The sequence below is a fragment of the Oncorhynchus kisutch genome, linkage group LG19 (assembly GCF_002021735.2).
Source record: "Oncorhynchus kisutch isolate 150728-3 linkage group LG19, Okis_V2, whole genome shotgun sequence".
Lineage (NCBI taxonomy): Eukaryota > Metazoa > Chordata > Actinopteri > Salmoniformes > Salmonidae > Oncorhynchus > Oncorhynchus kisutch.
Genome location: NC_034192.2, coordinates 16,745,686 through 16,769,461, shown reverse-complemented (window position 1 = coordinate 16,769,461; position 23,776 = coordinate 16,745,686). Strand labels below are relative to the sequence as shown.

General features: G+C 44.2%; 1 protein-coding gene across 3 annotated transcripts in view; it reads right to left on the bottom strand.

Annotated features, from left to right (window-relative positions):
• gramd4a (GRAM domain containing 4a) overlaps positions 1 to 23,776 on the bottom strand; it is a 63,679-nt gene that overhangs the window by 21,646 nt on the left and 18,257 nt on the right. For 2 of the 3 annotated variants that reach the window (XM_031797841.1, XM_020509206.2), the window contains exon 3: positions 22,153 to 22,273. In XM_031797841.1, the coding sequence (XP_031653701.1) occupies positions 22,153 to 22,273 (121 nt within the window). Of the gene's footprint in view, positions 1 to 7,166; positions 7,330 to 22,152; positions 22,274 to 23,776 lie in introns of those variants that run through there. The other variant, XM_031797842.1, reaches the window with a different exon arrangement.

Here is a 23,776-nt window from a genome sequence, read left to right as displayed (position 1 = left end):
AAATATGTATCAGTCCCCCACGCTACCCCCTACCTGCTAGCACAGCCACAAGCAGAGTATCGAAGTTCTCTCTCTGAGCTGGAGGATACAGAACATAGAAATAGAATTCATTCCATTTCTAGGATATAGAACCCAGACGACAGATGAGCTATGTCTCTTTCTCCCATCCCCATACATTCCCCGCCCTCCCTTCACCTCTCTTCCTCCCTCCTTGTACAGATCTCTTCCTCCCTTTCTCTGTCCCTCAATCCAGTTAATAATGGCCCCCAGACAGGTAAAATGGAATATCTCATTGTGTTCTGTCAGTGTATGAATAAAAATACCCGTCTGGGTGGAAAGCTCATATGTCTTGCAGAAAAAAATGGCAAGCCTCGTCCTCCTACAGATACGATCTGGTATGAATGAACACGGAAGAGTTGGCTGAAGCACTGGCAGAATGGCCCACCTGACTATAGCTCTACTGTACACTCCAGTACTACAGGGGAGTATCTAAATGTATCTAAAAACAAGCCCACTTACTTAGTAGCTAGTACAACTCCGCTTCAATTCGGCTTATCACACAAGTTACTACAGTACTTTAACAATGGATGTTTGCTTTATTTGACCTCTACCCCACTTTGTATGTGTAATCATGATCGTAAACGTGTATTTATGTAAACGTCTGTGTGTGTCCTATAGGGTAAAGGTTCTGTGTCAGCCCTGCTAGTTTAGCGTGGCACTGAAAAACAATATGTAGCAAGTTGTTGGTTCACAATTCACTTTGGTTTTAAAAATGGTCAAGATTTATTCATAACAGCAATGGGTATTGCATACCATGTATGCAAATAGTCCCAACGTTTTGGTTGAATCTTTGCCAATGCGCAATTCGGTCATTATGATCTGTTTGAATGAACATGTGTAAAGGCTTTCCTAAAAACCCTTCCTAATTAAAATGTTGACTGCAAAGTAGGCCTACCTGGCTGAATGATGTGATGATTTGTATCAGTCGCGGGGCATTCGTTTAGCAAACTCTGCCCTCACATATGGCCCACACTGTACAGGACAAAAACAGCTAGCCAAACACAACGACGCGCAATTGAATTAAAAAGGACAACTATATTAGTGGGAACTGGGACACGCTGTTGTACATGTCGATCCAGAGCATCCCAAACATGCTCAATGGGTGACATGTCTGGTGGGTATGCAGGCCATGGAAGAACTGGGAAATGTTGAGCTTCAGGAATTGTGTACAAATCCTTGCGACATGGGGCCCTGCATTACCATGCTGAAACATGAGGTGGCGGATGAATGGCACAATGGGCCTCAGAATCTCGTCACTGTCTCTCTGTGCATTCAAATTTCCATCGATAAAATGCAATTGTGTTCATTGTCCATAGCTTATGCCTGCACATACCATAACCCCACCATGGGACACTGCTCACATCAGCAAATCACTCGCCCAAACAAAGCCATACACGCCGACTGCCATCTGCCCGGCACTGCAGTCAGGTCAAGACCCTGGTTAGGACGACGAGCATGCAGATGAGCTTCCCTGGAGACAATTGACAGTTTGTGCAGAAATTCTTCGCTTGTGAAAACCCACAGTTCCATCAGCTGTCTGGGTGGTTGAACTCAGACGACCCCGTAGGTCCTGGGCTGGCATGGTTACACGAGGTTTGCGGTTGTGGGGCAGGTTGGATGTAATTCTTTAAAACAGCAGCTTACGGTAGAGAAATGAACATAACATTCTCTCTGACAACAGCTCTGGTGGGCAAAAGAGACACTTTAAATGAAAGTAAAAACGAAAAAAAGTATTAAATGCAGCTACACAGAGTCTTTAGTCAGCATGCCAATTGTACACTCCCTTAACTCTGTGGCATTGTGTTGTGTGACAAAACTGTACATTTTAGAGTGGCCTTTTATTGTGTGCGACCAAATCAGGTGCTGGGGCCCATCAACTGAAAAAGTTTGTAGCACAAGCGCCACCGGTGGAAAAGGTTAGTCTCGACTTGAGCACTGCGTGGTATAAGTAGCTTAGTTGTGACCTCGTGCTAAGTGCCAGAGAAGGCCTGTAACCCTATTAGACAACAGCTGACAGGACAGAGAGGCAGCCTAGGTAATAGGAGTGAAGCATTCTGGGTAATGTAACACACAGGCCTCTCCCCATGCTTGTGTAATGGGTATTGAATGTACTGGAGTAATCAGGCAGAGCCAGTCACACTCTGTCACTCTTCATCCCGTCAGCAGGTCATCGAGATGGCCCCAACACTGGGCCTGCCTGCCCTAAGCCCGGACCCCCTCTACCCCACTGAAAAACATCTAAGGTTGCTCATCAACAGAGGATGCATTTACCTCCACCCTCCCCATTCCACCCCTTCCCTGTGGGTCTGAAAGCAAATAAAGTTTTTTTTAAATAAGATTTCGTAAAAATGTTGGTTTTATCGTTTGTTTATTTGTATGGGTATAATTTTCCAGGCCTTAATTGTTATTTGACTAGCACCATTCGCTCTGGGGGGTGATTGCCTTCTAAGTGCCAATATCTTTTTTGATGTTCTGCCTGACAGTTGTAATGGTCTCTGATCGTTTGAGAGATTCAAGGAGCTACTGACGTTTAGTAACATAGTAGATGCAACTCATTGAATATTTACATTCATGCACTTTGAAATGTAACTGTAGGGCACTCCCACACCATATGAAGGAATGTGCCTACCTGATTTAGGGGGAACAGTAAACAAATTTCAATTTCAATTTAAACACCAGTCAGAACAAACTTAAAATGTTTAAATAGATGGTTCGGATTACAGGATGTCAAGGTAATATTGTTCCACATTCTGTTCCAGTTAAAGGGTTGTTCACATTCATTAACGGCTAGCTCAGAATGAGCTTTCTAAAAGTTGTTTATATGGAGATCAATCCTTTCGGGAGCACAGATCATTTATTTATAAATCATTGGATGGTTCGGTAGTTTCTATAGGCCAGAATAGCTGACCTAAGTTGTAAAAATAGGAGTTGTCTGTTAAAATACACTGAGTATACAAAACATTAAGAACAGGGACCTGAAGAACTGTAATACCTGTTTCTCTGAGTTGTGGCTGAACATGGACACAGATAATATACACTGGGTGTACAAACTGCAGGCCACACTACTTGCCTAGAGAGTTCTCAGCTATACTTTTCGTTTATTTACCACCACAGACAGATGCTGGCACCAAGACCGCACTCAGTCAGCTGTATAAGGAAATAAGCAAACCACTCACCCAGAGGCGGCGCTCCTAGTGGCCGGAGACTTTAATGCAGGGAAACTTAAATCAGTTCTACCAAATCTCTATCAACATGTTAAATGTGCAACCAGAGGGAAAAGAAAATTCTAGCTCACCTGTACTCCACACACAGAGACGCGTACAAAGCTCTCCCTCCATTTGGTAAATCCGACCACAACTCGATCCTCCTGATTCCTGATTACAAGCGAAAATGAAAGCAGGAAGCACCAGTGACTCAGTCTATAAAAAGTGGTCAGATGAAGCAGATGCTAAACTACAAGACTGTTTTTCTATCACAGACTGGAACATGTTCCGGGATTCTTCCGATGACATTGAGGAACACACCACATCAGTCACTGGCTTTATCAATTAAGTGCATTGAGGAGGTCGTCCCCACAGTGACTGTACGTACATACCCCAACCAGAAGCCATGGATTACAGGCAACATTCTCACTGAGCTAAAGGGTAGAGCTGCCGCTTTCAAGGTGCGGGACTCTAACCCGGAAGCTTACAAGAAATCCCGCTATGCCCTGCGACGAACCATCAAACAGGCAAAGCGTCAATACAGGACTAAAATTGAATCGTACTACACCGGCTCCGACGCTCGTCGGATGTGGCAGGGCTTGCAAACTATTACAGACTACAAAGTGAAGCACAGCCGCGAGCTGCCCAGTGACACGAGCCTACCAGACGAGCTAAATCACTTCTATGCTCGCGTCGAGGCAAGCAACACTGAGGCATGCATGAGAGCATCAGCTGTTCCGGACGACTGTGATCACGCACTCCGTAGCTGACGTGAGTAAAACCTTTAAACAGGTCAACATACACAAGGCTGCGGGGCCAGATGGATTACCAGGATGTGTACTCCGGGCATGTGCTGACCAACTGGCAGGTGTCTTCACTGACATTTTCAACATGTCCCTGATTGAGTCTGTAATACTAACATGCTTCAAGCAGACCACCATAGTCCCTGTGCCCAAGAACACAAAGGCAAACTTCCTAAATGACTACAGACCCGTAGCACTCACGTCCGTAGCCATGAAGTGCATTTGCATACCACCCAAACAGATCCACAAATGATGCAATCTCTATTGCACTCCACACTGCCCTTTCCCACCTGGACAAAAGGAAAACCTATGTGAGAATGCTGTTCATTGACTACAGCTCAGCATTCAACACCATAGTACCCTCAAAGCTCATCACCAAGCTAAGGATCCTGGGACTAAATATCTCCTTCTGCAGCTGGATCCTGGACTTCCTGAAAGGCCGACCCCAGGTAGTGAGGATGGGTAGCAACACATCTACCACGCTGATCCTCAACACTGGAGCTCCCCAGGGGCACGTGCTCAGTCCCCTCCTGTACTCCCTGTTCACCCACAACTGCATGGCCAGGCACTACTGCAACACCATCATTAAGTTTGCTGACGACACAACAGTGGAAGGCCTGATCACCGACAACGACAAGACAGCCTATAGGGAGGTCAGAGACCTGGTCGGGTGGGGCCAGAATAACAACCTATCTCTCAACATAACCAAGACTAAGGTGATGATTGTGGACTACAGGAAAAGGAGCACCAAGCACGTCCCCATTCTCATCGACGGGGCTGTAGTGGAGCAGGTTGAGAGCTTCAAATTCCTTGGTGTCCACATCAACAAACTATCAAGGTCCAAACACACCAAGACAGTCGTGAAGAGGGCACGACAAAGACTATTCTCCCTCAGGAAACAAAAACTATTTGGCATGGGTCCTGAGATCCTCAAAAGGTTCTACAGCTGCAACATCGAGAGCATCCTGACCAGTTGCATCACTGCCTGGTACGGCAATTGCTCAGCCTCCGACCGCAAGGCACTTCAGAGGGTAGTGCGTACGGCGCAGTACATCACTGGGGCAAAGCTGCCTGCCATCCAGGACCTCTACACCAGGCGGTGTCATAGGAAGGCCCTAAAAATTGTCAAGACCCCAGCCACCCAAGTCAGACTCTTCTCTCTACTACCGCATGGCAAGCGGTACCGGAGTGCCTAATCTAGAACAAAAAGGCTTTGACAGTTTTTACCCCCAAGCCATAAGACTCCTGAACAGGTAACCAAGTGGTTACCCAAACTATTTGCATTGTGTGCCCCCACAACCCCTCTTTTACACTGCTGCTACTCTCATGTACATACTACCTAAATTGGCCCCACCAACCAGTGCTTGTCCCACCACCCGCCAACCCCTCTTTTTACGCTTCTGCTACTCTCTGTTCATCATATATGCATAGTCACTTTAACAATACCTACATGTACATACTACCTCAATAAGCCTGACTACCAGGTGTCTGCATATAGCCTTGCTACTCTTTTTTTCAAATGTCTTTTTACTGTTGCTTTATTCCTTTACTTACCTACACACACACTTTTTTTTCTCCGCACCATTGGTTAGAGCCTGTAAATAAGCATTTCCCTGTAAGGTCTACACCTGTTGTATTCGGCGCACGTGACAAATACACTTTGATTTGACATTAAGAACACCTGCTCTTTCCATGACAGACTGACCAGGTGAAAGCTATGATCCCTTATTGATGACACTTGTGAAATCCACTTAAACTCTGTGTAGATATAGGGGAGGAGACCGATTAAAGACAATTGAGACATGGACTGTGCATGTGTGTCATTCAGAAAGGGAATAGGCAAGACAAAAAGATTGAAGTGCCTTTGAATGGAGTACGGTAGGTGCCAGGAACTGCAACACTGCTGTGGTTTTTCACGCTCAACAGTTTCCCAGTGTGTATCAAGAATGGCTCATCACCCAGAGGACATCCAGCCAACTTGACAATTGTGGCAAGCATTGGGCCAGCATCTCTGTGGAATGCACCGACGAGTTGAGGCTGTTGTGAGGGCAAAAGGGGAGGGGGTGCAACTCAATGTTAGAAAGGTGTTCCTAATGTCTGGTATACTCAGTGTACATGAGTCTTTAAAATCATGGAATGTTCTAAAATCCACACTGCCCATGATTCCGGCAATGGTGCAGATTCCACATTAGAACAGGGGGGGTGGGGGGTGGGAGCAAAAGGCCACCCTCCAGATCGCAAGGCATTTTGACTCAGTTGTTTTTCAATTTTGCGGCAAACAGAAAATGTGTGAGCAATAATAAGACCAAGGCACAGTTCACATTGATTAAGGGATATATCAGTGAAGACAACCTCTTCCAGGGCAATAGGAGACACCATATGTCTCTCTGTACTCAGCCAGGGGGCGGAAGAATCATGTCTAAACCAACTTAGGACGGGACAAAACGCTAGTGCCTGGAAATACAATTTATACAGACGTGATAATTAAATGTAACTGAATACAATGGAAAGCACACCTGTGCTCCAAGCAGAGATAAGAGGTGCTAGTGTACTTCTAACACTTAAGCGTCAGAATCAGGAGTGCAGTTTACCCTGGGTCACAGTGGCACAGTAACAGAGTGTGCCTGTTTCCCTTCCTTCTCTGGCCACAATGAACCCCAGTAACATACAACATCCTACAACCCAGGGTCAGAGTCATGCACAAACATCATGTTTGTGGTTCAATTGTCCTTAAATAGCTAAGACTCATGCCCGAGTGTCGCTCTCCCGTTCTCTCCACTGACCAGCTGAGAAGAAACTGATTTTTTCAGTTTGAGTGCCATCTCCTCATAATCCATATCCCACTCATCCACACACAGTGGGGAGACAGAGCTCTTCACAGTTAGAGTGATGTGTCACACCCTAGAGCTGCTGGTCTAACCAATGAAACTTTAAATCTACAGGAGGTACACAGACAGGTCAGAGAGTTAGGAGATAGTTACCCAGAAAAGTCAGGTTAAATATTCTGGGGCTATCGAGACAGACAGACAAACGGATCACATGAACCTACTGAGGTTGTGGGAGACCGAGGTCTTAACTCAAATGGGTCATGTTAACTTACTGAGGTTGAGGTTGCTCTTGTGAGATTTAATCTTGTCGGTCCAACCACCGTCGACGAGCCCGTCAAAGTCTGGGCCTGGGCCGCTGCAGTCCTCCATCTCCTCTGATACACAGCCAGCACACCCTGCTGAGCTAGGGTATTGACCGACACCACAGGATCCCACACTCCAACTGGGCTATGGTATCGACCAAATCCAGAAGCGACCCAACTCTCTACACCTCAGAAAAGCGACCCGCCAGCACTGATACAGGCCCAAACAACCTCGTCCCCCTACGCTGAAGTTGGGATTCAGTGGAAGGTTACTGCCTAACGGACCTGACCCAAATAGACTCAGAATCTCCCTGCACTCAAATACAGCTCCCAGTCAGCCGGTCTAGGTGTCAAGTTTATAGCCTTGCGTCACACTGCGACATCTGTACCAAACAACCTCATAGCTGATCAAAACTCCAGAGGAGAGAATCAGGGTATGTGGGTCAAGTTTGCTTATAGCGAGTCACAGCTGGATCCTATAGCATAAATACAAGAGAGGCCTTCCAGTCTGCAGAGTTAGAGATGGACTACTCCCCTCCCATGCAGTCTGTCCCGACAGAACCTCAGGACCCCTATACTAGTCAAAGGCAGCGTCCAGTGTGAATGCCATGTGTGTATGCAAGCAGACCAAAAAAATCTCTCTCATCTAGGCTAAGAGAAGGAAAAGTACTGCATGAGATTACACCAGCAGAACAATTGGTCCATTCACACACACCGACCTGCTGTGTTCACTGTTCACATTCTGTACAGTACTTAACACACCAACAACGAGGGTAAGTAGTTAGTGTAAGACAGCGCTATGCATGCCTGTACACATCAATAAAATAAAAAAACATGGCCGTGTCATGTACTGTAAACGTAGACTTCATTTTAACACGCACGATGTGGATTGGTCAAATCGGTAGGTGGGGACAGTCAGAGACTGATTGGCTGATCTATTAACCCCGGCACACACGCAAAGCCCATACACACAGGGTCGATCTATTAAACAACACAGACCCTACATGTCACAGAGGCACTGTACTATTGACACAAACTCCACCCTACTGTGACCCCGATGTCACCATACCTCATGCTATTGTTGATGTCACTGCTGTCCTGACACAATCCAACTGCATTCCATACAGGACAGTTAGTTCTGTCCTGTTCTGTTGGTGACTGGCTGGCTGACTGACTGATCAATATTCTCCTATTGCTGCCCTGCCCTACATCCCACTGGGTTAGAGAGACACACACACACACAGAACCCTGTGTCAAATCAGAGGGCCTGTTGTCCGGACTTCTGGAAGTCTCTATAGGGGTGCCACAGGGTTCAATTCTCGAGCCGACTCTTCTCTGTATATATGACGTCGCTCTTGCGGCTGGTGATTCTCTGATCCAACTCTACGCAGACGACACATTCTGTATTCATCTGGCCCTTCTTTGGACACTTAAACCTCCAAACGAGCTTCAATGCCATTCAACTCTCCTTCCGTGACCTCCAACTGCTTTTAAGTGCTAGTAAAACAAAATGCATGCTCTTTAACTGATTGATGCCCCCACCCGACCGCCCGACTAGAATCACTACTCTGGAATGTTCAGACTTAGAATGTGCACAACTACAAATACCTAGGTGTCTGGTTAGACTGTAAACTCTCCTTCCAGACTCAAATTAAGCACCTCCAACCCAAAATTAAATCTGGAATTGGATTCCTATTTCACAACAAAGCCTCCACTCCTGCTGCCAAACATACCCTCGTAAAACCCACTATCCTACCGACCCTTGATTTTGGTGATGTAATTTACAAAATAGCCTCCAACACTCTACTCAGCAAATTGGATGCAGTCTATCACAGTGACATTAATTTTGTCACCAAAGCCCCATATACTACCCACCACTGCGACCTGTATGCTATCGTTGGCTGGCCCTCGCTTCATATTCGTCACCAAACCCACTGGCTCCAGGTCATCTATAAGTCTTTGCTAGGTAAAGCCCTGCCTTATTTCAGCTCACTGGTCACCATAGCAACACCCACCTGTAGAACGTGCTCCAGCAAGTATATTTCACTTGTCATCCCCAAAGCCAACACTTCCTTTGGCCACCTTTCCTTACAGTTCTCTGATGCCAATGACTGGAACTAATTGCAATTAAAAATAAAATAGAAACCACTGAAGCTGGAGTCTTAGCTCCCTCACTAACTTTAAGCACCAGCTGTCAGAGCAGCTTACCGATCACGGCACACAGCCAATCTGTAAATAGCACACCCATCTACCTCATCCCCATATTTATCCTCTTGCTCTTTTGCACCCCAGTATCTCTACTTGCACATCATCATCATCATCATCATCATCTGCACATCTATCACTCCAGTGTTAATGCTAGATTGTAATTATTTCACCTCTATGGCCTCCCTACTCTTCTACATTTGCACACACTGTACATAGATTTTTCTATTGTGTCATTGACTGTACATGTGTTTGTGTAACTCATTTTTGTTGCACTGCTTCGCTTCATCTTGGCCAGGTCGCAGTTGTAAATGAGAACTCGTTCTCAACTGGCCTACCTGGTTATATAAAGGTGAGAGAAAAAAAAGAGAAGAGTTTAGAGCTCAACAAGGTTATGACAGGAACATTAAGGCAGGAAGTGGTGATAAAGGAAACATTGTTCAGAAGTAAACATTCTCCAAACGTTCTGGACTAATGGAAGTGTGCATGTGCTGTACTCTACATTTAAATGACACCGGGGCCCAGCTTAGTGCATTGCACAGAGCTAGCAGAGTTAACGAGAGCCGCGAAAACGTGGTCTACGCCGAGGCAAGTAGCACAGAGCCGATGGGAATCATACCCACAATTGAAAGGCAAGCTTTGCTAGGCTTGGGTGCTTTTTCTTCCCCTTCCCTGACAAATACACTGTAAGCCTGTCAACATCTCGTTTCGACCAGACGGACGAAAGCAAATGGAATTACCGTGGGGAATTACCGTGGGGATAGATAGCTAGCTACTCACACTCGTAACGTGAGCTTGAGTCAGGTAAGCAGGATGACAGCTTTATTTACCAGGGTGGTGGGGAATAAATGCAGTCTTCATACTTTCGGTGTAGTGAAACAGGGACGCTAGCTAATTAGCTGGTTATCTTCACCTGAGTGATGATAGCTAGCTAGCCGTCATGTGAAAAACAGAACAGTGACCCGGTTTGTAAACCAAGTAACATGAGGTAGAAACACACAGCTAGGTCATCTTCTACAGGGGAATTTAAAAAGGGATGGTGCTTCAATGGTGGCGTAACACACTAAGAAGAAACAGCGCCGCTTATGGGGGTTTAGCGCAGAAGTTGACAGCTAAAGCACCTGTGGTGCCGTTAGCCCACTAGCTAGCGAAGACACTGGAATGTTCAGCTAACTCTGAACGGTGGGAACCGATGGTGAGCTAGAGACCACAGGTAAAATTTGCTAAAACTAGTGGAAACCCATAGGCGGGATGCTAAAGCAGTGGAGCTAGCGAGCTATCAATGCTAATTGCATGCATGCCAGGCAACAGGTGTACCGTAGCTAGCAGTCTACAAAAAGCGCTCCTAACAAGCTAACTTGAAAATCAGTCAAATTAAACTGAAGTTCCTGAAAATAGAAAAGAAGCCACAATGCTCTGTGGTGGGTGGCATCCCCCAGGAAGAGTAGCTGGTGCTTTCACAACAGCTAAATGGTGATCCTAATAAAATACCAAATCCACACCAAAAGGAACCGTTTAGAGAGCTAGTAATCTGAAGAAAGCTGCTTAACAAGCTAGTAACCAAATAGACTTGGTGGTGAAGAAACCATAGGGGTGTTATATAGATTGGCCTGTTAGACGTGCTTGAACAAGGCTTAACCAATGACCCATAGTGAGATCTGAGTCGACTGAAAGAACAATTATATTCTATATAAATGAATATGACTATTACTGACGGTATATGCCCATGTTATATCATCCATATAACGTATTGAATATAGTTTAACTGCTGTGTCCTAAACAGCATAATTACAGTATTAGCCTGCTGACAACCAGGGAGATGCATGCCACTGTAAATAGCTGGAGAGAAGACATAGGGATGGAGGAGGATGCTGTTTGTTTGCGGCCTGCTTGTTGCTGCCTAATGTTTGATGTATTGAGTTAAACTCCTTATATAAATTTAAACATCCACTGTGCAATGTCTTGTTATGTGCAGTACTTTATGCTTAAAAGGAGGTCATGAAGGTCAGAATCATGAAGTACAGACACACCCCCGGACAACAGGCTGCAAGCAGTGGAAACCAAACCAACGACAGTACTGAGATTCCTCTTCTGCACAACGAGTAACACGTAAAACACAGATCTAGCTAGGAAGTCGTGAGTAGCTCAGTCAGTAACCAGTCATAATAGAGCCAAACAAGCACCTGTGTATCGATAGTGCTTTGTCGTTCTAGGAGACATTGTCGGATTTTTCACAGGGTACATGAAGTGAGAGGGTTGTAGGGAAGAGAGGTTGAATCAGCCGTGACAGAGAGAGCGAGATCTAAACTATACTAATCGGTTCTGAGAGCCAGGAGCTACCGTAGGGCAACAGTGACACAGCAACAATGTAACACACACACACGTGAGAGAGAGGGGGACCAGCTGTTCTTTCTGTCTATCAAGCATCGCAACACACCCACTGACCCAAAATGAGGAAGAGGATGTTACGACAAGCTTCACTCAGTTGATCTATGCGCGTGTGTGTGTGTGTGTGTGTGTGTGTGTGGAGCGGGATTTTTTTGAGCAGCAGACACCTTTCGGTAATGTGATATGCACACCGGACACACTCCCATTCACAACGGGGCGATAGAAACTTGTCAGCTCAGTTTGTGAATGCAAGGAAGAGTTGCCTTCCCTTGCTAGCAGTAACTAGCTGGCAGCCTGGCAAAAAAAAAAAAAATGTTTCCCACATCTACATGTGAAATAATCAAATATTTTTTGGAATATATGCCCTGCCCTCCTGAGGGGCGCAGCATTCTAAGACACTGCATCGCAGTGTTGTGGCGTCACTACAGCCTGTGTAATTATGGGTCATTACCGGCCGTGACCGGAACTCCCATAGGGCGGGGCACTCTACAAACGACTCTGGTTAGCTACAACAGCACTGGGAAAACGGTCCCTGTAGAACTGAAATGGAAGGAGTGATTAGTTGACAATATCAATAATCAATGTGATAAAGATGATCAGGCAACAAGAACAAACAGGATCACCACAACAGACAAGCCTGCTGTTTCCTCACCGACTTTCCATCTCATATAGTGAGGGGTGTTGCATCCCAAATGGCACCCTATACCCTACATAGTACACCATTTTTGGGCCGTTGTACCAGTCAAACATTGGACACAAGTACTCATTCAAAGGGTTCTTTACTTTTACAATTTTCTACATTGTAGAATAATAGAAGACATCAAAACTATGAAATCATGTAGTAACCAAAAAGGTGTTAAATCAAAATATGTTTTATATTCTTCAAAGTAGCCACTGTTTTCCTTGATGACAGCTTTGCACACTCTTGGCTTTCTCAATTGATCAGAAATACAGTGTATACATTGTTAATGTTGTAAATGACTACCTTAACCAAATACATTTAAACTCAGTTTCACAATTCCTGACATTTAATCCTAGTAAATATTCCCTGTCATAGGTCAGTTAGGATCACCACTTTATTTTAATGTGACATGTCAGAATAACAGTAGAGAAAATTATTTATTTCAGCTTTTATTTCTTTCATCACATTCACAGTGGGTCAGAAGTTTACATACAATCAATTAGCATAGAGTTTGGCAGCATTGCCTTTAAATTATTTAGCTTGGGTCAAACGTTTTGGGTAGCCTTCCACAAGCTTCCCACAATAAGTTGGGTGAATTTTGGCCCATTCCTCCAGAGTCAGGTTTGTAGGCTTCCTTGCTCACACACACTTTTTCAGTTCTGCCCACAAATTTTATATAGGACTGATGTCAGGGCTTTGTGATTACCACTCCAATACCTTGACTGTTGTCCTTAAGCCATTTTGCCACAACTTCGGAAGTTTGCTTGGGGTCATTGTCCATTTGGAAGACCCATTTGTGACCAAGCTTTAACTTGGTAACTGATGTCTTGAGAGGTTGCTTCAATATATCCACAATTTTCCAGCCTCATGATGCCATCTATTTTGTGAAGTGCATCAGTCCTTCCTGCTCAAAGCTCCTCCACAACATGCTGCTGCCACCCCCGTGCTTCATGGTTGAGATGGTGCGTTTCAGCTTGCAAGCCTCCCCTTTTTCCTCAAAACATAACGATGGTCATTATGGCCAAACAGTTCCATCAGCCCAGAGGACTTTTCTCCAGAAGTATAATCTTTGTCCCCATGTGCAGGGGCAAACCGTAGTCTGGAACACGTCTCCTTCCTGAGCGGTATGGCGGCTGCGTGGTCCCATGGTGTTTATACTTGCGTACTATTGTTTGTACAGATGAATTCGATACCTTCAGGCATTTGGAAATTGCTCCCAATGATGAACCAGACTTGTGTTGGTCTACAATTATTTTTCTGAGCTCTTGCCTTATTTCTTTTGATTTTCCCATGATGTCAAGCAAAGAGGCACACCAATTGACTCAAATGATGTCAATTAGCCTATCAGAAGCTTCTAAAGCCATGACATCATTTTCTGGAATTTTCCGAGCTGTTTTAAAAGGCACAGTCAACTTAGTGTATGAAAACTTCTGACCCACTGGAATTGTGATACAGTGAATTATAAGTGAAATAATCTGTCTAAACAATTGTTGGAAAATATACTTGCGTCATGCAAAGCGGATGTCCTAACCGACTTTCCAAAACCAGTTTGTTAACAAGAAATTTGTGGAGTGGTTGAAAAATGACTCCAACCTAAGTGTATGTAAACTTCCGACTTCAACTGTACATAGGTGTACAGAGGCCAATTATCAGCAAACATCACTCCTGTGTTCCAATCGCACATTGTTAGCTAATCCAAGATCAATTTAAAAAGGCTAATTGATCATTAGAAAACTTTTGCAATTATGTTAGCACAGCTGAAAACTGTTGAAGCAATTAAAGAAGCAATAAAAAAATATTTAAAAAAAAACACTGTACTACCTCCTTCACAGAACAGCACAAACGGTCTCTAGCCAGTATAAAAAAAGAGTGGGAGGCCCCAGTGCACAACTGAGCAAGAGGACAAGTACATTAGTGTCTAGTTTGTGAAAGTCCTCAACTGGCAGCTTTATTAAATAGTACCCGCAAAACACCAGTCTTAGAGTTCCTCTGTCAAGTGTCTGTTCTTTTGCCCATCTTAATCTTTTCTTTTTATTGGCCAGTCTGAGGTATGTTTTTTTCTTTGAAACTCTGCCCAAAAGGCCAGCATCGTAGAGTCACCTCTTCACTGTCGACATTGAGACGGGTGTTTTGCGGGTAGTATTTAATGAAGCTGTCAGTTGAACTTATGAGACGTTTGCTTCTCAAACTAGACACGAATGTTGGTACATAATGCAAATAGTCTGGTTAGCCATTTGATTACCTGTTCAGGAGTCTTCTGGCTTGGGGGTAAAAGCTGTTGAGAAGCCTTTTGGACCTAGACTTGGTGCTCCAGTAGCGGCAGCTTAGCTGTGATGTAGTGATGTACTGGGTGATGTACTGGGCCATACGGACTACCCTCTGTAGTGCCTTGCGGTCGGAGGCCGAGCAGTTGCCGTAACAGGCAGTGACGCAACCAATGCTCTCTATGGCGCACCTGTAGAACGTTGAGGATGTGAGGACCCATGCCAAATATTTTCTCCTGGAGGGGGAAATAGACTTTGTTGTGCCCTCTTCACAGCGGTCTTGGTGTGCTTGGAGCATAATAGTTTGTTGGCGATGTGGACACCAAGGAACTTGAAGCTCTCAACCTGTGGGGACGTGCTCTGTCCTCCTTTTCCTATAGTCCACAATCTCATTTTATTTGATAGGATGCCAGATAGGTTTGTTGAGTGTGAGCCAATGCATTGTAACAGGCCCACAATGTGGTTACTACAGTCTGAGATATAGATCTATATCTATAGCCGTTTTCACAGCACAACATTTAAAAAAGGGTCTCTCTTTTCAGGTTTAGAAGAAATGACTCCTAAGTGCTAACTCCTGTTCATATAAGCTGGTAGCAGAGCTAGCATACAGAAATCAGTGGTGGTAGTCAGTCCAAGTGTAATGCAGTTGATTGGGGACGATGACATGAACTGGGGTCGACATCCAAACAAGCATTATCGTCAGATCTTTTTCTCAACAGTGTGAAACACAAACAATAGTCTAAAATATAGGCCAATTTTGCTGGGGTGGGGGGGGCAACCTTTCCCGCTCGCATTGTCAATGGCATATCCATTATTTTAGTCGAGTTCGATTGATCTCTTTAACGCATGTGTACAGATTGCCTGAGAGTTCTAGTAGCATATTAGCCTGTTTAGTGGCGTGGGTTGTTTTTCAGCTGTTCAGACTGGGGCCCCAGAACAACTATAGGCAATGCTATAGTCGAACCACGAGCAAGTTGAATCTCATCCACTCAGACCACATATGCTTGTCTCTCTCTCTTCGCCCTGCTCCACTACCTCCCCACACTGAACAAACTGTGCAGAGATGAAAACAGAGATGAACAGAACAGAAAGCAGAGATGAACAGAAAGCAAGAATGAACGGAGCAAAGTCCATTTAGCTGCTAATGGATTCTCATGCTTCACCGCTCCTACTGGTCCAATTACACTGGGAGGAAGAGAGGGATAGAGGACAGGAGAAAGAGAGCAGAGGGGGGGCCTGGTCAGGACCTGTATAACCCAGAAACAGATTCACTCTAGTTCACGAACACAACAGTCCCCTACTGCCATTGAGTATGACGTGTGTAGAGAGGCCAGGGACTAAACACAACATCTCTATTCGGACCTTCAGCAAGGCAAGGCTGCCATGTTGGGACCGTCTTCTATAACATGCTAAAGACTAACTCAAACATCAGCTATGGAAGACTGTCATTGCTTTGTTACCAGAGGTGAATAATGCATGAGTATGTCAAGTATATATGCAGATTATCTTTTAGATAGACCTCCCCTCTCCATACAGATCCCACACAAACAGGAGAGTGAACTTGAAAGAGCAAATTGCCGACCAAAAAATAAATAAAAGCGTACCAACGACACAAATGGCACTCAACTCTGTAGACAACCTTCATTGGGACATTATTGGTCTGTCTAAATGAGTACTGGTGATGAGACCGTGCTGTTATTAGATGCCGAGTCTCTCATCCATCTGTGTGTGTGTGTGTGTGTAACAGGGTCTTCCTAAGGACCCTCTACAGGGCTGAGAGGGACTACGGCTAAATAATTAACCTGCTAAAACAATATACCTAAATAAGAAAAAAAACTTAACAGAATACACCTGGCAGCCATACCAGCTTTAGCTAAAAACATTTAATTTGGATTTGATGTCATTTGACATCAAATGTTCTATTTATAATACCAGTCAAAAGTTGACACTCATTCCAGGGTTTCTTTCTTTTTACTATTTTCTACATAGTAGAATAATTGTGAAGACATCAACAACTATGAAATAACACATATGGAATCATGTAGTAACCCAAAAAGTGTTAAACAAATATATTTTGAGATTCTTCAAAGTAGCCACCCTTTTCCTTGAGGACAGCTTTGCATTCTCTCAACCAGCTTCCTGAGGTAGTCACCTGGAATACATTTCAATTAACAGGTGTGCCTTGTTAAAAGTTGATTTGTGGAATTTATTTTCTTCAAGTGCAGTCGCAAAAACCATGAAGAAGCGCTATGATGAAACTGTCTCTCATGAGGACTGCCACAGGAAAGGAAGACCCAGAGTTACCACAGCTGCAGAGGACACGTTGATTGGAGTTACCAGCCTCAGATTGCAGCCCAAATAAATGCTTCAGAGTTCAAGTAACAGACACATCAACTGTTCAGAGGAGAAATCAGGCCATCATGGTCAAATTGCTGCAAAGAAACCACTACTAAGGACACCAATAAGAAGAGACTTGCTTGGCAGAAGAAACATGAGCAATGGACATTCGACTGATAGAAATCTGTCCTTTGGTCTGATGAGTCCAAATTTGAGATTTTTGGTTGCAACCGCCATGCCTCTGAGATGCAGAGTAGGTGAACGGATCTATGCATGTGTGGTTCGAACTGTGAAGCATGGAGGTGGTGCAATGGTGCGTTGCTGGTGACACTCAGTGATTTATTTAGAAGTCAAGGCACACAAACAGCATGGCTATCACAGCATTCTGCAGTGATACACCATCCCATCTGGTTTGCACTTAGTGGGACCATCCTTTGTTTTTCAACATCCTTTGTTTTCCAACACACCTCCAGGCTGTGTAAGGGCTATTTGACCAATAAGGAGAGTGATGGAGTGCTGCATCAGATGACCTGGCCTCCACAATTACCTCACCTCAACAAAATAGAGATGGTTTGGGCTGAGTTGGACTGCAGATTGAAGAAAAAGCAGCCAACAAGTGCTCAGCATGTGGAAACTCCTTCAAGAATGTTTGAAAAGCATTCTAGGTGAAGCTGGTTGAGAAAATGCCAAGAGTGTGCAAAGCTGTCAAGGCAAAGGGTGTCTACTTTGAAGAATCTCAAATGTATTTTGATTTGTTTAACGACTCCATGTGTGTTATATTTCATAGTTTTGATGTCTTCACTATTATTCTACAATGTAGAAAATAGGAAAAAAATAAAGAACACCTTGAATGAGTAGGTGTCCAAACTTTTGATTGGTACTGTATGAGGCAAAAGGTACAGAATGGCACCTTTTATTTAGGGGGTATTTTAATACATATCCATTTAGAAGTCAAAGCATTTTATGCATCTAGTCCCCCCCATTTGAAGGTGTCATAAGATCATACCCCCAAAACATGTGAACCTGTCACCATTACTAATAACAGAGGCAGTTAGCATTTTTGGGGGTGGTTATGATATTTATGCATCTATAACTATGCCACTCATTATTCACGATTGTCACATCTAGTCCCACTCCGGTGCCCGATGTCGCCAGTTTACTAACCACCGGTCCTGGCACCCCCTCATTATGGACACCTGCACTTCCCTGATTATTTAGCCCTCTTTGTTAAATCAGTCCTTAGGTGTTATTGTCTCTCACGTTCAGTTCGCATCCTGTTTGTTCTTTTGCATCTGTTTCGTATTAAAAACTCACCTTCTGCTTTCTGACTCCCGGCGTATACATAACAGAGATGATCCGTTATCATGGTAGCATCCACATTGAATGTAGACGTGTTCAGAAACATATTTTTATATTTACAATGAAAGTGACTCCAAAATGACCAAATTCATTATTTACCATTCAAATTGGACAACATAATCCGAAACAAAAACAAACTGCATATGCATCCAACATCCAAGTTTGTAGAGTCCCAAGTTTGATGTAACCATTGCATGCTAGGAATGAGAACAAAATACTAACCTTTGAAATAAATACTTTAATACAATACAGTTGAAGACAACTGGAAACTCTGGAGGGGGGAAACGAGTACCGACTGGCAAAATGTTTAACAGTCATCAAACTCTGAAATCTAAGTTGAGAACTCTGGCCTCTTTCTAGAGCTCCGACCTAAAGATCACTGACGTCATGAGTTGACCTTGTTCCCCCCACCTGAGTTCCCAGCATCTTGAAAGCCCCATGTGCCTCACCCTAATAATTTTGTCCCTTTCCCCCACATTCACCTACTGTTTTGACTTGGTGGTGCACAGGTAGCCTAAAGCCTGTTTTAGCAAAATGTAATCTAATATTGTAAGAGCTTTCATTATCTGCTTATATGCCCCCTTTATTTATCCTACTGTTCTGACTTGGTGTACAGGGAGAATACTGTACGAACGAACGGCCCATGTTCTGTATTCTGTCGCTGTACATTTCAAAAGTGCTGAACAAATAGTTATACTGACTACATCCATCCTAGCTCGCTCATTAATGTCTTAATAGAAATTACGGATGGCCTCTTATGCGCTTGTCGGTCCCTTATGCCATCATTTCTAAATCTCAATAATCAGTAGAAAACACATTTGTTTAGGCAAGTCAGCCATAGTAGCTATGTCTTTTTAAAAAGGCAGTAAATGAGGCTGAATGAACTGTGTCACTGCCAGACAAGGCTGATAGCCAGGTGTAGAGGTGGTAAGGAGTCAATCTATGGTGCTGAAAAGAAACCTCTGCTGTTGGGACAGCTTCATGTAGGCCCTAACAGTTTGTGGGCACAGGTTGTCACCATTATAGTGCAATTTATGTATTGTTTAGTGTTGTGTAGTGGCTTTGTTGGCATCAACCATAAAATGCATATTTATATATGGGGTGTTTGCCCCATCAAGATTTACATGCCAAAATCACCACTGGTAAGAGGCACGTCAGCAACAGAACAAAATATAATCAAGTAAAAACACACAGCTAGTAGATTTACATAATCAACAACATGAATAGCTGATAGCCCATCCTCTTTAACCAATGTGAATCTTTATGTGGCATTGCAATTAGCTTGCTTTTAATTAGCTTACATTCTCACTACAGAGTCAGTTGGTAATTTATGAATTATGGAAGTCTTTCGGTGTGCTGTTTTATTTAACAGGACTTAGAGTCAAAGTTCTTTCATTTCTAAATATATATATTTTTTTTTATAAAATCGGTATGTATGAAAAATACTCTTTAAAAAAAAAAGGGTGATTTTCTGTACTGTTGCCACATATAAAACATTTGATCTCAAATCCAAAATTCTGGAGTATAGCGCTAAATTTAACATTTTAGCTTCACTATCCAAATAATTACTAGGGGAGTGTATATTTATCACTGTACATGTAGCCATATAGCTTTAGCTTCACTATAGCTTTGGACATATAGCTTTAGCACTGGCAATTAGCAATAGCTTCAAGCCTATAGCTTCAGCCATATACAGTGGGGCAAAAAAGTATTTAGTCAGCTACCAATTGTGCAAGTTCTCCCACTTAAAAACATGAGGCCTGTAATTTTCATCATAGGTACACTTCAACTATGACAGACAAAATGACATTGTAGGATTTTTTATGAATTTATTTGCAAATTATGGTGGAAAATAAGTATTTGGTCAATAACAAAAGTTTCTCAATACTTTCTTATATACCCTTTGTTGGCAATGACAGAGGTAAAATGTTTTCTGTAAGTCTTCACAAGGTTTTCATAAACTGTTGCTGGAATTTTGGCCCAGTCCTCCATGCAGATCTCCTCTAGAGCAGTGATGTTTTGGGGCTGTTGCAGGGCAACACGGACTTAACTCCCTTCAAAGATTTTCTACTGGGTTGAGATCTGGAGACTGGCTAGGCCACTCAAGGACCTTGAAATGCTTCTTACGAAGCCTCTCCTTCGTTGCCCGGGCGGTGTGTTTGGGATCATTGTCATGCTGAAAGACCCAGCCACGTTTCATATTCAATGCCCTTGCTGATGGAAGGAGGTTTTCACTCAAAATCTCACGATACATGGAACCATTCATTCTTTCCTTTACACGGATCACTCGTCCTGGTTCCTTTGCAGAAAAACAGCCCCAAAGCATGATGTTCCACCCCCATGCTTCACAGTAGGTATGGTGTTCTTTGGATGCAACTCTGCATTCTTTGTCCTCCAAACACAACGAGTTGAGTTTTTACCAAAAAGTTATATTTTGGTTTCATCTGACCATATGACTATCACCCAATCTTCTTTTGGATCATCCAAATGCTCTCTAGCAAACTTCAGACGGGCCTGGACATGTACTGGCTTAAGCAGGGGGACACGTCTGGCACTGCAGGATTTGAGTCCCTGGCGGCGTAGTGTGTTACTGAAAGTAGGCTTTGTTACTTTGGTCCCAGCTCTCTGCAGGTCATTCACTAGGTTCCCCCGTGTAGTTCTGGGATTTTTGCTCACCGTTCGTGTGATCATTTTGACCCTACGGGGTGAGATTTTGCGTGGAGCCCCAGATCGAGGGAGATTATCAGTGGTCTTGTATGTCTTCAATTTCCTAATAATTGCTCCCACCATTGATTTCTTCAAACCAAGCTGCTTACCTATTGCAGATTCAGTCTTCCCAGCCTGGTGCAGGTCTACAATTTTGTTTCTGGTGTCCTTTGACAGCTCTTTGGTCATGGCCATAGTGGAGCTTGGAGTGTGACTGAGGTTGTGGACAGGTGTCTTTTATACTGATAACAAGTTCAAACAGGTGCCATTAATACAGGTAACGAGTGGGGGACAGAGGAGCCTTTTAAAGAAGAAGTTACACGTCTGTGAGAGCCAGAAATCTTGCTTGTTTGTAGATGACCAAATACTTATTTTCCACCACAATTTGCAAATAAATTCATTAAAAATCCTACAATGTGATTTCCTGTATTTTTTTCCCTCATTTTGTCTGTCATAGTTGAAGTGTACCTATGATGAAAATTACAGGCCTCATTTTTTTAAGTGGGAGAACTTGCACAATTGGTGGCTGACTAAATACTTTTTTGCCCCACTGTAGCCTTAGCAAAAGGCTTTGGCCATACAGTTTTAGCCCACGTGTTAGCTTCAGCAATGCATACTCACACTCTCAGGGATGCAGAGGCACACTGGCAGACATGTGGATGGAAAAACTGCACAAACAAACAGCACAGGCCACTACACGTGCTACACTACATCAGCATAGGCTTGGTACAGTATGTACCCATCCCCGAGTTGGGTTAATGGGGCAGGGCAGCCACATTGGCCAGAGGCATTACGAGTGTGGCTGACCCAGCACAGAGGTGTGTGTGTTAGAGTATGAACATGAATCAGTTTCCCCAACTCCCTCTTACATCCCTCCACCACAACACCCATTCCTCCAGCCTCTCCCATTCTCACACAGACTCCCCCAATTCATGTCCACAAGCAGATCGCAACGGAGGACGAATAAAAGGCTACAGCAGCTAAAACGTGTGTTAGGGTTGCTAAGGTTACTTACGTAGGAAGTGTTTCTCCAGTAAGGCAATCTCTAGATGACCCTTCACCTCGTTTAGCCGGTCCGACTCGCTCCTCTGGAAGTCTTGAAAGGCTGCAGCCATGTTGAGAGCCCCCGAACCCGCCTGCACACAGAGGAGAAGCGCACGTTCATACAGGCGTAATATCAACGCACACGCCCACACGCTGGAAGTCCTGAAAGGCGGGCTCCATGGTGAGAGCCCCAGAACTCATCTGCACGCCACGAACACACACCAAGAGGCTAAATTAACATTAATACAGGCATGACATCACACACAGAAGAAACGCACGTTAAAAGAAAAAAACATACATGAAATCGACTTAACACACATTAAAACAAGCATGAATAAAACCCCCACACACACACACACACACACACGGCGGAGTAGCTATATCTCCAGTATGATGACTCACACAGCCAGTGCGTCTCCCCCCCGTTTTGAAAAGCGTTGCAAAGGAGATCCCTACCGACTGACTGTCCTCTAGTGTAAACGCAACACTGATGACTCAACCACTCTCTACCCCCAACTGACTCATGGCTTTAGTCCACGACACCGCATTACTCTATAGATTACCAGACCAATACCAGGTGAGAGAGAGATGGTGAAAGAGGGGAAAGAGGATCAGTAGATGAAAAAGAGGTGTCAAGAGAAAGCGACAGAAATAGGATTGTGTTAAAGAAGGCAACAGAGGATGAAAGGAGGGAGGAGAGAAGGAAAGCGTGGAAGCTGCAGTTATTCTGAGCCACTGCAGGTTTACCAGCCGCCAACGGACCAACGTAGGCAGGGTGTCCCTTTAAGAGGCTCCTGCCACAGACAAAGACAGTCACGGCCAACACACACATAAAGCCAAACACACACTGCAGCAGCTTCTTCTCCCTGCAGCATTCCTGACTGCAGCGTGTCTTAATCTGTTATGTTGCCTGTCAAGTGAATGAGAGAAACACCGCATGAGAGAGAGAACAAGGGATGAGAAGAGCGAATGGAATTTAGTTAAAGATGCCCTACTTGGGATGCAGCCAGTGATTAACAAGGGATGAAGAGAAAAGACGGTGAGATGAATGAAAAACTAAAAACAGAGCCTTCACTCTGTAGCCCAAATGTCAGAGAGTTGATTTGAGAAGGGGGATAGAGAGAAACAAGAGGGGAGGGGGCTAGACTGGGTGCGTCTGGAACAGGAAGTAAAACACCCAGGTCATGTGATCTGGTCCTGAGGAGTAAAGAAGCAGCAGTGCAGAACTAGCATGGAGTATCTGCAGCACTGAGGAACGAGCAGTAGTGTGTGTGTTTGATGATTTTATTCGTTCAACAGCATGTGTGTTGGGGGGGGGGGTCTATGTTGCAGAGCCCAGGAATTTAAAGAACTAGGACGCTGCGTAGCCCAACAAAAGGTTATTTCTCAAACTCTGGATGAATGGGGGGGGGGGGGAGCATATTACAGGCGTCTTCATTTACAAAACCACTGTTCAGGTCTACTCCGCCTCAGTTCTATGCTTCTATTTCTATGATTGTGAAAGTTGTTTTTCAGAAAATTACTAGAAAGTCAGCAGCTGGCATTGAGCTGGTCTCATGTTTGATCCTGGGCAGAAAACATAGAATTATTAGGCT